The sequence below is a fragment of the Acomys minous genome (assembly GCF_964271855.1).
Source record: "Acomys minous genome assembly, chromosome: 8".
Lineage (NCBI taxonomy): Eukaryota > Metazoa > Chordata > Mammalia > Rodentia > Muridae > Acomys > Acomys minous.
The window spans coordinates 62484653-62503749 of NC_140489.1; the positions used below are offsets into that span (position 1 = coordinate 62484653).

Below are 19097 nucleotides of genomic sequence, written 5' to 3' on the forward strand. Positions count from 1 at the left end.
CCCAGTACTCAGGAGGTAGAGGCAGAAGGATCTCTGTGAGTTTACACAGAAAGTGCCATAGCTACAGAGTGAGACCGTGTCTCAAAAAACAATATATAAAATAAAACACACTCAAGTATAACATTTTTCAAATCTATTCCCCAACTCTTATTAGCCCAATTCTCTATATTGCAACAAAACAAACATAAATACAAACTTGCTTTTAAAACTGTGAGGTTCCTATACATTCCTTATAAACATAAGTCAAACCATATAAAATAACATCAAGCTAGAACTGCTGAATAAGTAGTAACACCACACAGAGAATGAACTGCCAGTTACAAATATGTAATTATGGCCTTAACTTTTAAAGAAAATTACCCATATGTATAGTAACATAAATAGTATTAGGTTTAAAATATTAATTTTTTAAAGTACTGATTCAAATCATAGTTGTAATCTCTTAGCATTATTGTAATGAAATAATTCTAAATCCCAGAATTAGGTAATTTTAACATTTTAGCTTTCAATACAGTTATTTATTATGTTCAAGAGAAGATCTTCAAAATCACTACTGATCAACAATAAAACTTCAAGTATCAGATGGCTACCTTCAGAGTGGCTAAGAAGATAATAATGGGAACTCTAACACTCAAAAACAGCTCTAACATATCACATTAACAAACTATTATTGTAGAAAAGTGAAAATAAAAATCAAATCTCATGTATTGATTCTTCTAGCCTACCTGTGTCTTCAATAAATTCCACACATTTTTCAACAAATAGTGGTATAGGCTTCTCAGCTGTAACCAGATCCTGGAGGGGCATCCCAAAGTAATTACTTTCCCAATTTCTACGTGTTGGTGGATTGAAGGTCTTAGTTTTCTTTTTATGCTACAAGAAAACATATTCAAATTAAAACTATTAACGTTTATTTTCTCCATAATATTACCAAGCAATGTAATTAATACTTCGGATCAGAAGAAGTATTTAAAAGCCACATCCAATGCAAATGCCCAGTAATATCTGCCCTGATAAATTCTAATAAACATAAACTGAACAATGGAAACAGAAAAGAGCAGGAAAAAAACAAAAGCCGACTAGAAGAAAATGGTCTCTTAGGAAAATAAGACTGGATAAATAAGAGGTTGGAAAAATTAAATAGCAAAAGATTGGAAAAATAGTTTTTCAATGTTAATATAAAGGACTAACAGGGATAACTAAAACCCTTTCTTGTTTTGTATGTGGTCTATCAACTTTATTAGCCTTTGAGGTGAATTGTGGTTTTGTATAAGTTCTCATTTATAAGAACAAATCATCCTTGGTTGATTATAAGTGAGGCTATCTGACTCCATAAACTTTTAATGTCACCACCACCCTTCTTCCCCATTTCCTTCCGATCTACTCCCTTTACATTTTAACATAAATTTCTAAAGAAATGTAGAAAACATCTTCAGAAATGTTAAATGATTAAACAAGAATTTCCAAAATCTAATATGAGAAAGAAATGGATTCTTCGCTAGGAAGTGAACATTTCAAAAACACATTAAACACTGTCTGAAATACAACTATTCATGGACTCTAACTCAACCTTTCTGGATTAGATGTTATCTCTGTAGATGATTCTGTTACAAACAGCCAGCTGGGGATCTCTGAGGTATAGAAGGATAAAGTTAAAGCGAGCCTAGGACAGCCAAGGCTACACAGAGAAACTCTGTCTCGAAAAACAAAACAAAAAGGATAGTTAGAGCCCTTTTATGGACAACTCTACATTTTTTTTTTCAGTTTAACTTCATCTACAAATTTTACTTTCCCTAATATAAAACAAACCAACAAAACAGACAAAAACAAATAACACCACCATTCCCCAAGCAAGGAATGTTTCACTAACTCTAAAAGGGTACTTTAATACAGGTATGCTCTGATTATCATTATAGGGGAAGTTAACCTATGTGACCAGTAACTGTTCTAATGATGCGTTTACATGCTGAAAAGTACTTTGGGGCAGGGCAAATGGGTATACATCTGTGATCTTAGCACTAGTGAGGTTGAGGCAGGCTGCTAGTTCAAAGTCAGTGTGGGCCACAAAGTGAACTCAACCTATGGTATATAGAGAAAAAGAAAGAAAAGGAAAGAGAAAAGAAAAGAGAGAGAAGGAAAAGAAAAGTTTTAGATTAGATTTCAAAATGAGTTAAAAATGCATACAATTCCTTTTTGTTCTATAATTTATAGTTCTGAGCCAACAGAATCAATCCAAGCAGTTCTTCACAAATTTAAGAAATTGTAGGGTTTCATTCTGTAGCCCAGGGCTGTCATCAAATTAAAGTGTTTCCCTCTATCTCCCAAGTACTGGGATATACATGCCTGACAAATGCAGGATTTTAAAGCTCTTCATATACTACTGAGATCCATCTCTTGGCTAGAGTTACTGTTCTATATAGCCATTAATTGACACTAACTCAAAGTAACATAACTTAAAATTGATAAGCTAAAACTAGATAATCACAACTTTTATAAAATGTTACCTCGTTCTCTTAAGTAAAAGAAATGCAAGGATATCTTTTGTTAATGTAGGTTTTTTTTCCCCCAACATTTACTGAGAAGTGGAATTTCCAACTTTTCAAAAAGAAAAAAGAAAAAAGAGCTGACTTACAATGGTCCAATTTAATTGGTACCACCTTCACACTCAAAGATTTATACTGTCATTTTAATCTACCTATCTACCTGATTTTTTTGAGACAGGGTTTCTCTGTACTCAAGGATTTATACTGCCGTTTTTATTCATTATCAATCAATCAATCAATCAATCATCTATCTGGGTTTTTTTGAGACAGGGTTCTTTGTGTAGCCTTGGCTGCCCTGGAACTCACTCTATAGACCAGACTGGCTACAAACTGAAATCTGTCTGCCTCTGCCTCCAGAGTGCAGAGGTGATTAAAGGTGTGCGCCTCTGCCACCATTGCCGCCACCACCGCCTGCCAATTTTAAATCAATCTTATGTTTGCCAAAACATACAATAAAACAAATGTTCTATTTTCAAATAATGTAATATAGGTTATCAATTAAGTGTACAGCAGATAGTTTAAAGTCTCAGTATGAATAAATAGGGCCAGGAAGAGAAACAGTTTTCTTCCCTATCCTTACTGCGGTAACATCAGCAATATACTCACATAAACATTATATCAAATAATATCAAAAGCATATAAACAAAAAACTGAACAAAACTTAAGCCCAGTAAGGCAACTGACTAGGCTTTCAAAGAACTTAACAAAGGAAGAAAATCTAGTCTCTTAGACACTGTTTTTGAAATAAACATTAAATAAATGAGATAATGAAGAAATGTAAAGACACAATCTTTTGACAGCAAAAATAAAGACTATGAGGAAAACAGTAGAATAAAATATTAAGGACCATTATAGCTCTACCTTTTTACCAAACCACTCCTACTACATATACCCAAATACATGGGGTGTGTTACCAATTACTTTTAAAAAAAATCATGTATGTGTACTACATTTACACCCCCCCTTCATCTTCTCCCTCGAGTTTCCTCTCAAGAAACACACTCCCTACTCTCTCTGAAATTCACGGCCTTTTTTCTTTAATTACTGTTATACACACATGCATATATAGACAAATTAGTATAGAACCAACAACCTTCTATGTCTATTTGGTTTTGCTCATATGTATGAATTTCTTTAGGGCTGACCATTTGGTATTTGATAACCAATTAGGGGGTTCACCCCTGGGGAAGACTGATTTTCCCTCTGAGTCAATAGGCTTTGCTCTCATGTTTAAAAAAAAATAAAAGTCTCTCTTTTTTGGCAGTTGCTGCTGGTAGACTTGGCGGAAAGACGCAGACATCATTTGGACTGGCTGGCTTCACCTTTCTTTCCATTCACTCTTACATGAACACAAGTTAGTCCTCATTATTCTCAGCATGCTTCTAAATTAAATGCCAACAGAAGTTTTGCAATGGCTAGTTCTCAGTTCTCATTTTCCCTGACTTCTCAAGCAATCTTTCCAGTGGACTCTATGAGACCACTCTATTGCCTGATGGCATTGGTTTCAGTGTACTCTGTAATAATGGTATGAAAACGCATGCCTCGCCCTTGATTATATTCTCTGTCTAAACTCATCCTCTTCATAATGCCACCCACACTCTGATAACTCAAATGTACAGTCCAATTCACCCTTCTCCTCAACTCTAAAGTAATGTAAAATAACTATTTAACACATCCAAAATTCCCATTGTTTTCCACAAAACTATTATCTATACATTTCATTGGTTGGCAATTCCATCATTTCAAGTTGCTCAAGCTAAAAATAACTAAGTCATTTGTTGTGGAATCCTGTTCTCTGGGCATGGTACCCATCTGTGACTTCCTACAGAGGGCTGTTGTAACACTGGGCCTACTAACATTCTCTTGTAGAAGGATGGGCTCACGAGGTAGGCCACAAGCCAGCCCTGCAAAAGGCTTACTAATCAAACAGGCAGCTCATCCCACCTTGAGGATATATCAAGTGGTTAACATTTCTGGGATTAAGGGGGATTCTGGTGGTGTAGCAGCCTTGCTTCCACACGTGACCCCCATCTATGCTCCTGCTAAGTAAGCTCAATTAAGCTCATTAGCTCACCAAGCTAGAACTGGGTGGAACCATTTCTTTGGGCTGCTCTCTCTGCTGTCTCCCCAGGAAAATTTTTTCAACAGAACCTTTGATCTCTCTTTTCCTTCCACACCTTCTTCCAGTTGCTAAACAAACATATAGAAATGCGTGTGATTTTTTAAAACCATATTTACTGTTAACTTCTTGAGTTTTAAAAGCTACCATCACAGCATGTATTTGGATTAGTACAATGACTGTTTCTACTGCTATTCCCTAGAGGGCTAGGCCATTCTCAAGAGCACCCAGAATACTAGCTCCCCAATAATGCCCTGCAACGCTGCTTTATAATGGCCTCATTCTCTACTGTTTTCATTATTTATTCCCTACAGCTACATAGCTTCTTCTCTATTTTAACCTGTCAACAATGTTCTTGTCTTAGTACTTCTGCACTGGCTGTTCCCTTTGTATCTTCAAGGAAACCCACAGTAAAAGCCTATTAAATACTGAAATCTGGTCACTGTCTTCCCTAGCCCCTTCCCACTACTAGTCTTGACAACATCATATAACTTATTTATATTTTAACACCATGTAACTTGGCACATCTCATTTTTCTTACTTTCTTAATGAGGGATAAGGATGTGGAAGGAGATTTACTCTGCCACAATATGAAAGCTCTACCTAAGGAAAGGAGTTTCACCTCACCTATTTTGTTTGTCAACATATGCCCCAAAATCAGGAACACTGCTTATGAAATAAACTGGCACAAATGATCCTTAAAAAAAAAAAAAAAAATTGAGGTCTCTTCTAAACTAATGGACTGAATTTGTATACAACAAATACAAGTAAACACAGAGATAGAGTCATATATGTTGAATTCAGAAGGCGTCAAAGATTATTAAAGGCATCTAGATAGAATAAATAAACCACCAACAGTGGAGATAGAAAGGGAATATACAGCTAGCTTCAGAGTTCTCAAGAAAACTCTAAGTCATAAGATCACTGACAAGAGCATGCATGGGAAAAGTGAGTATAAAATAATTCTATAGCAAGTTTAGCAAGGTGACTCAGCCTTGTAAAATTCCAGCATTTAGCAGCTAGGGTGAGAAGAATGCTCCAAGTCCAAAGGCAAGCTTGAGCTAAAGAGTAAGAACTTGATCCAATAAATCAAATTTCCTTAAAAATTATAAACATATATTTGAAATATCAATAAAACTTACCATAGGAGATTTTCCTTATAAAAATCTAAGAATGAACACTGTGTATGGTTAAACTTTTTTTTTTTAAGTGACAGAAGTTATGTTATTAAATAAAATATAGGGATGGGGAGATGACTGAACAGGTACCTGAGTTAGCTGCCTGGAACCCAGGGAAAGCTGGGTGCAGAGGCGTGCATCTCCCTACTGTGAAACAGGTGGTAAAGACAAAAGAATGAGACAGGGAGCTCACAGGCCTGCTAGCATACAGTATGCAGAGTAGCAGAGACACAAGACCCTGCCTCAGTAAGATAGAAGGGAGGAACCTCCACACATGTGTGATGGCACTCACACTCACATACAGAAATGTTAGACAAATAAAATGTAATTGCTAATTTTCAGGTAAAACTATTTAAAAATTTGTTTAAAAAAGACTAAAGAAAAAAACCTCAACCTACTCTAAAAGGAGGACTATGGTAAGAAACAAGAAATGATCACAGGGCCTAAGAAATGGGATCAGTGGGCTATTGTTCTTGCCACCCAACCTGATCTGAGTTCACTCTACGGGGTCCATATGGTGGAAGGAGAGAACTAGCTCCCACAGGATGTCCTCTTCTCTACATACTCATGCCATGTACATGCCCATATGCATACATACAAAAACATTAAAATGTTATAAAATCTGTTTTTAAAGGAGATAATGTGTGTGTGTGTGTGTGTGTGTGTGTGTGTGTGTGAGAGAGAGAGAGAGAGAGAGAGAGAGAGAGAGGGAAAGAGAGAGAGAGAGAAAGAGAGTGAGAATGTGAGAATATATATACCACACATATGGTAGAGTATTAGGATATACTGGTGGCTAAGTTAAAAATAAACTGAAGCGGGGCATAATAACAAAGATAAAAATAAGAAATGTATGTGGCTAGCTCTTTGATCTTTCCTTTTTGCTAATGATAAACTGAAACAAAAATAAATATGAATAGAGTAAGAACAGCTATTTTAAGTCACACAAATTAAGCAAAAATAAATAAATAAATCCAACTAAAGATTTAAAGAAAATCCAACTGAGATCAATGGAGAACTAAACAAATAACTAACAAGCCCACTGCCAATGCCACTGAGCAAAGATTTTTCTCTAAGATCAGGAAGAAAATAAAGGTATCCACTCTTACCCCTCATTCAATACACAATAGAAACGAGGTGGAGGCAAACAGACAAGAAAAAAAAAAAAGACACACAAATGAGAAAGAAAGCAAAGCTACGATTGTTTGCAGATGATATGATACACAGAAAACCTAAGATACCATTAAAGAGTGTTACAACTGATGAACTGAGCAAAATCGCAGCATTAAAAAAAAAAAAGGACATTGTGCCAGGCGTATCGCTGTGGGTTCGAGGCCAGCCTGTTCTACAAAGTGAGTTCAGGACAGCCAAGACTACACAGAGAAACCCGGTCTCGAAAAACAAAAAAACAAAACAAAAAACAAACAAACAAAAAAGAGCATCGATGGCTTCTCTAAAGACAAATAACATTTCTGAAAACAAATCATGAAAACAATTCCATCACAGCACCTATGATAAAACAAAATACCTAAGATTAAATGTAACCAAGAAAGTGGAAACCATCTAAAAGGAAAACTCCTGAGCACAGAAGAAAAATAAACTGAAGGTACAAAATGAAGTAAAGATTTAACAGGTTTCTAAGTTGGAAAAACTATTAAAATGTCCACATTACAAAAAAGCGTCTATATATTCACTGTAGCCTTAACGAAAATCCCAATGACCTTCACAAAACTAGAAAGATCTAAAATTCATACGGAAGCAAAAAGATCTCAAATATTAAAAAAACAAAACATGTAATAAAAAGAACAAAGCTAGAAGTATATAAACAACAACAACAACAATATCCGACTACAAGAATCAATAGAGCCACATACATACCACAGTAACGTATGCAAGGCCACGACAGAAAACAGACCAGTGGGACAGAACAGAAATCCCCAAAATGAACACACATTCCTATGGCCAACTACTATTTTAAAAGTACTAACAAATAGACACTGGGGAAGGGACAAGCTCTTCTGCTATTTTCAGAAGACTGAAACGTGACCCCTATCTCTTGACCTGTACAAAAAACAATTCAAGAGAGATTAAAGACATAAATATAGTAAGTCTTGAAACCAAACACTTTAAGACGTCAGTGTAGGCAATGGAGAACCACAAAAGTATAGAACAAAAAAGTGAAAGCTGACAAAGAGAATAACATTAAAATTTAAGCCTTTAGACAGAACAGGAAGCAATGAATACAAAGAAGAGACATGCATTCTCCCTATACAATACAAGCCTCAACCTACTCTAAAAGGAGGAATATGTTAAGATAAAAGAAATGAACACCAGGCCTAAGAAAAAGCTCAACAGGCTATGGCTTTTGCCACCCAACCTCTTTGGGGCCATATGGTGGAAGGAGAGAACTGCCTATATATATATACATATATTATCCCTTTACAATGGGAGAATATATTTGCCAACTATTCATCTCATAGAGGGTTAATCCCCAGTATGTATAAGAAACTCAAACTTATAAAAAAAACAAACAAACAAAAAAACAAAGACAATCTGACTCATGGGGCAAAGGATCTTAACAGGAATTTCTCAAAAGAGAAATACAGAGGCCAACAAATGTAAACTGTTAGTATTAGTATCATTGCCTATTGGGGTAATGCAAATCAAAACCAGTACAACGCCATCTCACAAGGCTAGGGAGATGGCTCAGCTCATGAAGTGCCGGCCATACAACTTGAGGGAATACTGATCTCTACTTCCAAAGTCAAAAGCTGACATAGTGGTATAAGCCCACAATGCAGGCACTAACAACCCGAGTTTTATCCCTGACACCCAATTCTTTTGAACTCCATTGCTGTTGTTGTTTGCGGGTGGGAGGACTGCCAACACATTTTACAAATGAAAAAAAAAATTTTAAATCTTAAGACATGACAATATATGAAGCAATTTGAGATCATAAAAGGTATACTGGGGAAAAATAGGCTTAAAAGATTTGTCCTACTCAACAGACATCTTTGTGTAAAAGTAATAAAAGCCTCATCATGCAAAAACAATACTTAAGAATTTATTTTTTGGTCAATGGGCAAAAATCAAGCAACAACAGTGTGTTCAGCTCCAATCTTCTCTTTATTTCTTAATGCTTTTTATTTCTTACTGCTGGAATTTCACTGAATGACAATTGTTAAGAAGAGGTAAAGTGGGCTGGAGAGATGGCTCAGCAGGGTAAGGGCACTGGCTGCTTTCCCAGAGGCCCTGTACTCAATTCCCAGCACCATATGGCAGCTCACAACTGTCTTGTGATTCCAGTTCTCAGGGAGGCAGAGGCAGGCAAATATGAGTTCCAAGGTTAGCCTGATCTATAAAGTGAGCCCATGACAGCCAAAGCTACACAGAGAAACCCTGTTTCAGGGGAAAAAAAGAACAAAACATAACAAAACAACAATAACAACAACAACAAAAGAGATGGTAAAATGACAATTGCCCAGCCTTATCCTGTTCAGCCATTCTCAGGTGAATGGTATGTTGATTAATTATTTTTGTTTCTTTGCCATTTGTGGTTAATAGTTTCCTGGGAAACAGTGTCATTTACCAAGTTGTTGAGTATTAACACTGAGATATCTGCTGATCCTGGTTTTTGTTTTTGTTTTTGTTTTTGTTTTTAAATCTTGATTGTTATGACCTTCTTCAGGGAAAGGACCAAAGAACTGTGGCTATGACTCCAGTACATTTTTCTGTTCTGTAGCTACCTTTCTGTTTTGCACTCCATCATTCCTCCCTAAACAGAACTGAGATATTACTTTCTATACACATAGTATCTTCTGCATATAGTGTTAAGATTAAGACTGCTGTTTGTTAGGTCTGGAGGTGTAGAGCATTTGTGCCTCCACTCTCCATTCTAATAATTCTGCTGACAATTGTATGGAGGACTCTTAGGACATGGGCAGCATTTATAATGGTTACACTTTTAATACATATATTTTAAGTCCTGGACCAGTACTTCTTTAGGCTCTATAATATGTCCTGTCTCCATATTCTTCCTCCTTTAACATCAAATTCCAGTATATATTAAGCTAGTCACATGTCACAGATTCCTTGGTATCATTTTGGTATGATACCACATCAGTTTCTTACACTGAACAATTCTACTGTTTTCCAAACCTTCCTACTGATGAAGGTTCTAGTCTTTGCCCCTACAGTACTTGCCAATGTGTTATTTCTTATCCCTCCCCTCTGTCTACTGATGATTTTGGTGTTTGGCTTGGTGCTGGAAGCAATGGAAGGAGTTGATAGGTTGCTGCCATTTACTAGACAAGCCATATTTCTTCCACAGTATGATTGTAACCTAGGAAGCAAATAGCTCTCAGGATTTTCTGTAGTTAAGTTTTCTGTTCCTGATTAACTCTACAGATTTCAACTCCTCTAAAACTTAACTACTAATAGCTTGCTGTTGATGAGAAGGAAGCCTCAGTGATCACAAGCAGTCAATTAACTCATGCATTATATGCGTGTACACATATACTATACTTGGTGAAGAGTAAGTGAGAATTGTGCACCACCTTTTATTTAGATGTAAAACATATTAGAGACAAGTGCTTACTCAGGTGGAGAAAAGATCTCCTCAAAAGCAACAGGAAGTAGCTATGCAATTATTAGACTACTGTATGAGCTGTAATTTATACAGTGATGACTGAATAGTCTTTATATTTGCCATCTCTCTTGACTGTAAATGGTGCCATGATCTGTTTGTGTGCTTTGTGTTAATAAATTTTAGTTTTTCATATAGATATTTTGTTTTTTGAGACAGAGTTTCTTTTTGGAACAGCCCTGACTGTCCTAGACTCAATTTGTAGGCCAGGCTGGCTTTGAACTCACAGAGATCCACCTGCCCTGCCTCCCAAGTGCTGAGATTAAAGGTGTCCCTGGCTTAGATATTATATTTTATGGTATTAAACATTAAATAAACCTATTACTTATATACACTTTATGCACTCAACACATACCTTTTTAACTGTGTTCATATGCAAACCCCCAAAATTGTCACAAATCTCCAAAGACACTTCCTATTTTCTCAACTCACTTATATATGGTTTCTCTTATGCATTCTACTAAAATGCTATTACACAAAAGACATTTCACCTTTCTTAAGCTCTCATCAACATTCTTTCTTGAAGTCTGGCCCTAAGTGCTTGCTTGCTCTTTGGCTTGCATATAGGTCACCATTCTTTGCCTTCCTTTTCTGTTCCACAGCTCACAACTATTCTTTTATATTAACTCAATCTGAGCTCTTTTCTCCTCTAGCAGTTCCATATCTTTAAGTGAATAATAATGTAATCCCAGTTTTAAAACATTCTTGGTACCAAAATTCATAAATCTAATCTTGAGATTAGATTAGACTTAAATGTTAACAGATATCGCAAATACAACATAAAAAAAAATAGAAGTAAGAGTCTTCTGTGTAAAACACCTAGCTGATCAAACCACAAATCCAAGAGTCAATCTTGATTTTTCCCTTTCCCTCTTAACTCTTCCTAGTGAATAGAACCATGTTAGTACCATTCTCAGAATACTCTTTTTAGTTAAGTATACTGGGCAATAATCTAACACATAATAGATATTAAGTAAACACTAACAGAAAAAAAACTATAAGCAGTAATTAACGGGCTCTTTACTAATAAGGTTCTGTTAATAAACAAATATTGTTGTTTATTCACCAGCTATTTGAAACCTTAGATTTATTTTTATTTTATATGCATACGTGTTTTCCCTGCAGGTAGGTACACGCATCATGTCCATGCATCGTGTATGGAGACCAGAGGAAGAGATAGATCCCCTGAACTAGTGACAGTCAGTTGTTAAGCTGCCATGCTGGGAACTAAATCTAGGTCCTCTCCAACACCAAGTACTTTTAACTGCTCAGCCATCTCTCCAGCACCACCCCCTACCAACAATTTTATTTGCCTAATTACACATTCTTGAATGTTAATAAATGGTTGTTACTAATTTTAAGGATCCCATCTGAATCATACTAAAGAATTATTACTTGTTAAGTTACAGGCCAACCCTATATGAATTCAACTGGATACAACAGCATATAAAAACTGAAGAATTTTCCTGTGTATTGTTCCAGATTACCATGACGGACAGAAAAACTGAGGAATTTAGTGCCCTCAAGAAACATCTCATCACAGTCATAGGGGAGGGGAATAAGGGGAAAATGGGAGGGAGGGAAGAATGGGAGAATACAAGGGATGGGATAACCATTGAGATGTAACAAGAATAAATTAATAAAAAAAGGAAAAAAAAGAAAAGAAAAAAGAAACATCTCATCTATCTTGAAGAAAAAGAAGGATTCACTACCAGTTACTTAACAGTACATACAGAGTAGTTCATTAACTCTGAAAATGACTGATTTAAGGCTTAAATCCAGAATCCAAAAGGCAAAATTTTATATATAAGATAGGTCACAAACAGTTCAGAAATGTAAGGATCTAATCTATAAGTCTTCTTGCCACTAAGGATCTGACTGCCTACTATTTGTAAAAATAAGGGTGAAAAACTAGAAACTGCCACTTACTGCTTATTGTGTATTAGACATTTGTTAAGATGATGTGCACAATCTTAACCTTCACAGCAACACTGACACAATTACTCTTATGTTGCACCTATTTTGATATTCTTAGAATTTAAACTGTATATAGGAATGAATGACAAGGGCAGAAAAGCAGACAAGAGTCCCACTGCAAACAGCTTTAGAAACCTATCTGAGGAATCTGAATTCTGTACCGATATCACAAATATGTTGTAGGAAAGGGATAAGGTATTTGCATTTTAGCACAACTCCTCAGAAAGTCTGAACTAATGTTGAATGGACCAGAGAAACTCAATTAAAGAATAATTACACTGTAAATACTGGTGATGATGTGGAGAAACTGGATAGACCATCATTGCCAGTGGGAACTTAATATGGTACACCCACTCAGGAAGACAGTAAGGCAGTTCCTTACAAGACTAAATATGGAATTATATGACCTAGCAATTATAGTCCTATTCTAGAAACACAAAGATTCATTATTTATTTAAGGGGGAAAAAAACCATATTCAACTGCTCATAGAAACTATCCATACGGACAACACAACCCCAATGCCCTTTGACAATTTAAAAACTGGATATGTTCATAATATGTATTATACAGCAATAAGAGAGAACAAATAACTAAAAATGCAACAACTTGAATAAATATGAAGGGAATTATGCTGAATAAAAAAAAGTCAGTACTAGAAAGTTATCTACTGTTTGATCTCATTCATGTAATATCCCTGAAATGACATAAGTACACAAACAGAACATAGGCTAGAAGCTGTAGGTAGTTAGGAATGAGGAAAAGGTGAGGAGAGGAGGATATGGTTATAAAACAACAATACAAGTGACTGGCTGGTGGTGAAACTGTTTTTGTATCTTTACTATAATGGCGTCTATACAAACCTATGCATGTAAAAATTTCCACAACTAAATACACACATAAACAAGCCAGAAATTGGGAAATTAAAAAAGCAGATATTTAACTAGTATCAATGAACTAGTTGTGACATGTACTATAGTCTGGTAAGATGTTATACTATTGTAGCAAACCTGAGATCTCTGTTTGTCTAACACAAAAACCTACAATTATAACAAAATAAAATGTTTAATTAAAAACAGTAATAATCCAAGTAAGAACCAATAAAAACCTCAACTAAGATTGCAACAATGGAATAGAAGCAACACACTGGGTAGAATGAAAAGCAGCTGAGTATGATGAATAGCAATAGTATGAAGCATTGATCCATAGCAACATTTTCCTAAAAACATTCTTGCTCAATCATGGTGAAGACAGAGAAGCAAAAATCTATGACCTATTCAGAAAAACCTGCCTTTCTCACTGAACAGGTACAAACATGCCACATATACCTGCCTTCTTAGAACCTAACAGGAACTTCCTCAAGGACTACATTCAGTTGTACCAATGTTTCTCAAACTTTAGCACTAGAGACGTTTTGGGCTGTATAATCCATAGTTGTGAGAAATCAATTTTGAAATATCAGCAGCATCACTGACATATTTATCACATGCAACACTCAAACCCGGTGGTGACAGCCAGGCATTGTCACAAGGTCCCTAAAGAGCAGAATTACACTTAAGAACCACTGGTATAGTTGGTGAAATAAGGACTAAGACCTCAAGTTTGGCAACGGCTACAGATAACATTCCTGAGAAGTCTGAGAATTTTAGCTTAAAGAAGCCAGGCATCATGGTAACCCAGGCACCCAGGAGGCAAAGGCAAGAAGATCACTTGAACTCAGTTTGGACAACATAAGGAGTCCCCATTTTGAAAACAAGCAAACAAATAAAGGCCCTTACAAGAATCAACGTGAGAAATGCTAGTGTACTGCATACAAAGATCAATGATAACCTTAACTGCCTTTAAAATGCTTACAGTGAAAAGAAAAAACAAAAAAGATTTAGTCATAATATTAAAAAAAACAACAACATGGGAAGAAAAATTACTTATAATGTATCAGTATGGTTTTTGTGGAGTCTGGACTCTATAAAAATTTATTTAATTCTACTCAAAAGTGTATGTAGAAGTTCTGGGCACTAGCTAAGAGTCTAGATAGGCTTTGGAAAGCAGAGATGTGTCCTTTCTAAGAGAACTGGTCACTTTTCAGGCCAGCTATAAATGAAATGAATGAAAAATAACTGCACACAGGATTCTTGTAGACACAAGTAAGACAATTTCTGGATTTAATTCAGAAAACTTCCTTCTATAAAACATCCATAAGTATCTTCTTAAAAAGATTTCAACATCTATAAAACATCTGGCAGATTATTTTATTAATGCCATTAACAAATAATTAACTCCAAATTCTGGAAGTCAATGTATTAGTTTAGAATTTTTAAAAATCTGAACAAAAATAAAAATTTGAGTGTCTTCCTTCTCTCTCATATTTTATAACAAGACACTTTCAAACAGCTTGAAAGTTTTGTTAAATGAAAATCTACAGTAAATTCCATCCCCAGCCCTTCCAAAAAACCAAAACAAAACAAAAACAAGAGATAAATCCATCAAGACCCCAATTTCTTCAGATTTCAAGAGGTTAAATGGGGTACACTAAAAACTGAATGTATACTTTCCCTACAATTTATATTGACACAAATTTGAAACATATGTTTTCATAGAGTTCATTACCTTTATACCTAAAAAGGAAAATACACAAATCAAGTGAAAATGGAGGCAGCCATGCCAGGAGGACGTTCCAGAAATTAACATGAAAAGCAGGTGGCACAGCAGCAGGAAGACTGGCTGCTCTTAGCCAACTTGGTATCATCCAGTCACGAGAGCATTCTCTGAAAAGCCCATATGAAATGAGGGGCAGGTACTATGTTAATCACCCATAACAGGTCACCTTGGCCTTTGTCTCCTTTTTGTCCTGTGGGTGCCAGGTCACAGGTGAAATATGCCATACTTTGTATTTTCCCTGAATAAACTATATGATTTCCCTTAACTATTAAAGCATCTCTGTAAAAATTATTGTTAAGAGGCACAAGAATCTGGAAACTCCAGCTTCTGCCCTCTAGATTGAAATTCACTCCAATAACAATAGTACCTTTTTATTAAAATTTTTTTCAGACAATATATTTGATCATGTTTTCCCCTCACCTATCTCCTCAGATCCTCCCCACATCCTTACCTACTCAATTTCATGTGCTCTCTCTCAAAAACAAACAAAACCCTGAGAACCAAAACAAACAAAAAGCTTGAACAAAACCAAACAAGACAAAACAAACAAAAATCACAAAATTTGTTTTGTGCTAGCTAACTACCCCGGCACGGGAACGTGGTTGACATATCTAGTGACAACTGCAAACAGCTTCTTGGTTTGTGATGAAACCCTGTGCCTACTTCCTTCTCTCAGTTCTGGGACCCCCAGAACTTGAATCTGTGCAGGTCCAATATAGTACTTGTATTTTAAAAGGCATTTTATTTAATAAAGATCGTTGAGATTCTAATGGCACCTATTTCTAAATTTAAGGCTTACTATATTCTAAAACATGTATTTCTCCAAGTTAACGTTCTCAATCTATTAATAAATGACCAGTCTTTCCATGAATGAAATTCTGAGCATTTTACCCCCTATGTACGAAATTATCATAATACTTTTTCTCCTTTAACTTGTTTATGGAGTAACTACAAATGTAGAATTTTTAATATTAAGGCATCTTCTGCATATGCAGTATAAACCCAAATAGGCTAAGGTTTTTCTTTTATTACACTGTTGAATGTTTTTTGATCACTAACAGGTCCCAAATCTCTCATCTGAAAACCAGACAGGCATGGTGAGGCAGGCCGTTTATCTCAATACTTGGGAGATGGAGGTTGGAAGATCAAAAATTCAAGACTAGTTTTTGTTAACAAGACCCTGTCTGGGGGAGGCTTCCAGGAGTCTATGGGGGTGACGCTGGTGCAGACTCCTGGCATTAGGAGATATGGAGCCTGAAACAGCCACCCACTGTAGCCAGGTGGGACACTAACCCATCCACAAAACCCTTAACCCAAAATTTGCCTATAAGATGTGCAGGGATAAAGATGGGGCAGAGATTGAGGGAATGGCTAACCAACGAATAGCCCAACTTGAGACTTACCCCATAGGAGATAACCAATCCCTGACACTACTAATGATACTCTGCTATGCTTACAAACAGGAGCCTAGCATAACGGTCTTCTGAGAGACTTCATCCAGCAGCTGATGGAAACAGATGTAGAGACCCACAGCCAAACAATAAGCCAAGCTCAGGGAGTTCTGTGGAAGAGTGAGGGGGTAGGATTGTGGGAGCCAGAAGGGTCAAGGAGACAAGAAAACCTACAGAGTAAACCAACCTGGGCCCATAGAGAGTGAACCACCAACCAAAGAGCATGCATGGGCTAAACATAGACTTCCTACACATATGTAGCAGAAGTGTAGCTTGGTCTCCATGTGCATCCCCTAACAACTGGAGTGGGGGCTGTCTCTGACTTTGTTGCCTGCCTTTCTCCTAGCTGGGCTGCCTTGTCTCGTCTTAGTGGGAGAGGAAGTGCTTAGTGCTGCTGCAACTTGAGATGCCAGAGTGGACGGTACCCATGATGGTAGTGGTGGTGGGGTGCTTCCTTTCTCTGAGAAGATGGAAATGGGGGGAGGGGTGTGGGTGTGGAACTGGGAGGAGAGGAGAGTATGGGAGGAGGGAGTGTGAGGGTAGGACTGGGAAGAGAGAGGGGACGGAGTGGGGAGGGGGTAGGGGGAGGGAGGCCTGGAATCAGGCTGTAAAGTGATTTAAATAAATAAATAGAACAACAAAACAAAAATCAAATTTACAGTAAAGGATCTGTGGGCTTGTTATTTAAGAATTTTAATAAAATACCCATTAATAAAACAGGTATATATTATTCCTTTCTTATACCTTCCTTACCTGTTTATAAAATTAAGGACTAATAGAATGAGTTGTAGAATATATTCCTTTGCTTTCTATTCTCTGAAATAATTTCTGTAATGCTAGGATGACCTGTCCCATAAAATTATCTGGGCCAGGTATTTCTATGTTGGGAAAATTTAACTGCTACCTCATAATTAATTCAAAGCATTCTTATTTAGGTAAATTATCCTATCATATATTTAGACGTTTATTTTCTTCAAGTTTTCATAGTATGCACAAAACTACTCACAGCACTCTCTGATGTCTTTTATTTTCTAATACTTTAATTATATATCCATTTTATGTGTGCACTTTCATTTTTTAATTTTAAAATATATTTTATTAGTTCACTGAGCGTTTTCTACTTGTTTTGATCATATTCACCCATCCCATCCTTTTTATTCTCAAATGTTACTTATGGCTTCTGTCCCAATCTTGCCAACTTTATTTATTTTCTAGTCTTTTTGAAGAATCAACTTTTGGCTGTTAATTCTCCATGTGGCCGCTGAACCTGGATCACTTACAGCTGATTGTTTCCTTATTTCTCTTACCTAGTCTACATGAGCTAAAGCCCTTACCTGCAACATGAATTATAACACATTCCAATGCCCTCAGTATTCCTTATTTGAAATACTTAGAACCAAGACTGTTTAATATCTCATTTTCCTCTCATTTTGTACTATCTGCACAGGTAAGTTATCCTGAAGATGAGATGCAAAGCTAAATACCAAATTGCTTTATGTTTCACATATACCTTAAAAACAGTCCAAAGGAAATTTTGTAATTTGATAACACACAGGCACTGCTTAGCTCCAAATTTTGTAGCTTAGCTACTATAAATGTAATATTAATATTTCAGCACCTAATAATCAGATAATTTCTGTATCATCTTTCACTTTATGCAGCCAATTAAGTGCTTCTGCATAATTGAAAATTTTTCTCCACCTAAAATTTTTCCTAAAACATACCTAAAATAAAGCCACTGCCTCACTTTTCCTCACGTTTTGTGAGTGGCATTCTATTGTGATCCTTTTCACTATGTTCACTTAAAAAAAACATATTTATTGGGACTACATTATCCCTTTCCAACAATTTAATGTATTCTAGATTGTATTCTAAATAAATGCTCCATTTTTCCTCACAGCAATGCTAGGTATGGCATTGGTTTTCCTAGATGGACATGCAGAGGTTGAATAGTAGCAGTTGAGCCTGGGTTCAAACCAGAGAAGTCTAGGTCTAAGGATAACACACTGATAGCAAATATTTATCTTTTGAAAACTATAGTCTAGAACCACTTATATGACTCCAAACTTTACAAACATAAAAGCGTCAATAAAATTATTTCTTCAATGTTTTTAAGAATCCGAATACACAAACCATGGAGCTGATAATTAAAGCAATGTTATGTGAAAATAACACATTTCTGAAAAGAACTCTGAAAGATGGCTGAGAATGTGACTTTAAGCAAATGGAGTGAAAGTATAACTTAATATGTTATTATACTTATTAATAACTAAGTGAAAAAAATTCACATCAACTAGAGGTAATTTGCAAATAACTAAAATTAAAGGCAAAGTACTCTATTCAATGCATCTAAGATGCTAGTGATTATAAACAGAACCATTATCTTATATACCTTAATAAAACAAGAGTGAAAATCCTGTATCAGTTTAATTATGACATGCTTTCAACTGGAACACATTCAAGTATGAGATCTAAGGGGAAAAAAAGGACTTAAAATCAAAGAAATAACTGGACAGTTAAATCACTACTTA

General features: G+C 35.9%; 1 protein-coding gene across 2 annotated transcripts in view; it reads right to left on the minus strand.

Annotated features, from left to right (window-relative positions):
* ARHGAP5 (Rho GTPase activating protein 5) overlaps nucleotides 1-19097 on the minus strand; it is a 63308-nt gene that overhangs the window by 26007 nt on the left and 18204 nt on the right. For both annotated transcript variants that reach the window (XM_084791788.1, XM_084791787.1), the window contains exon 3: nucleotides 726-873. In XM_084791788.1, coding sequence (XP_084647914.1) covers nucleotides 726-873 — 148 coding nt within the window. The remainder of the gene's footprint in view (nucleotides 1-725; nucleotides 874-19097) is intronic.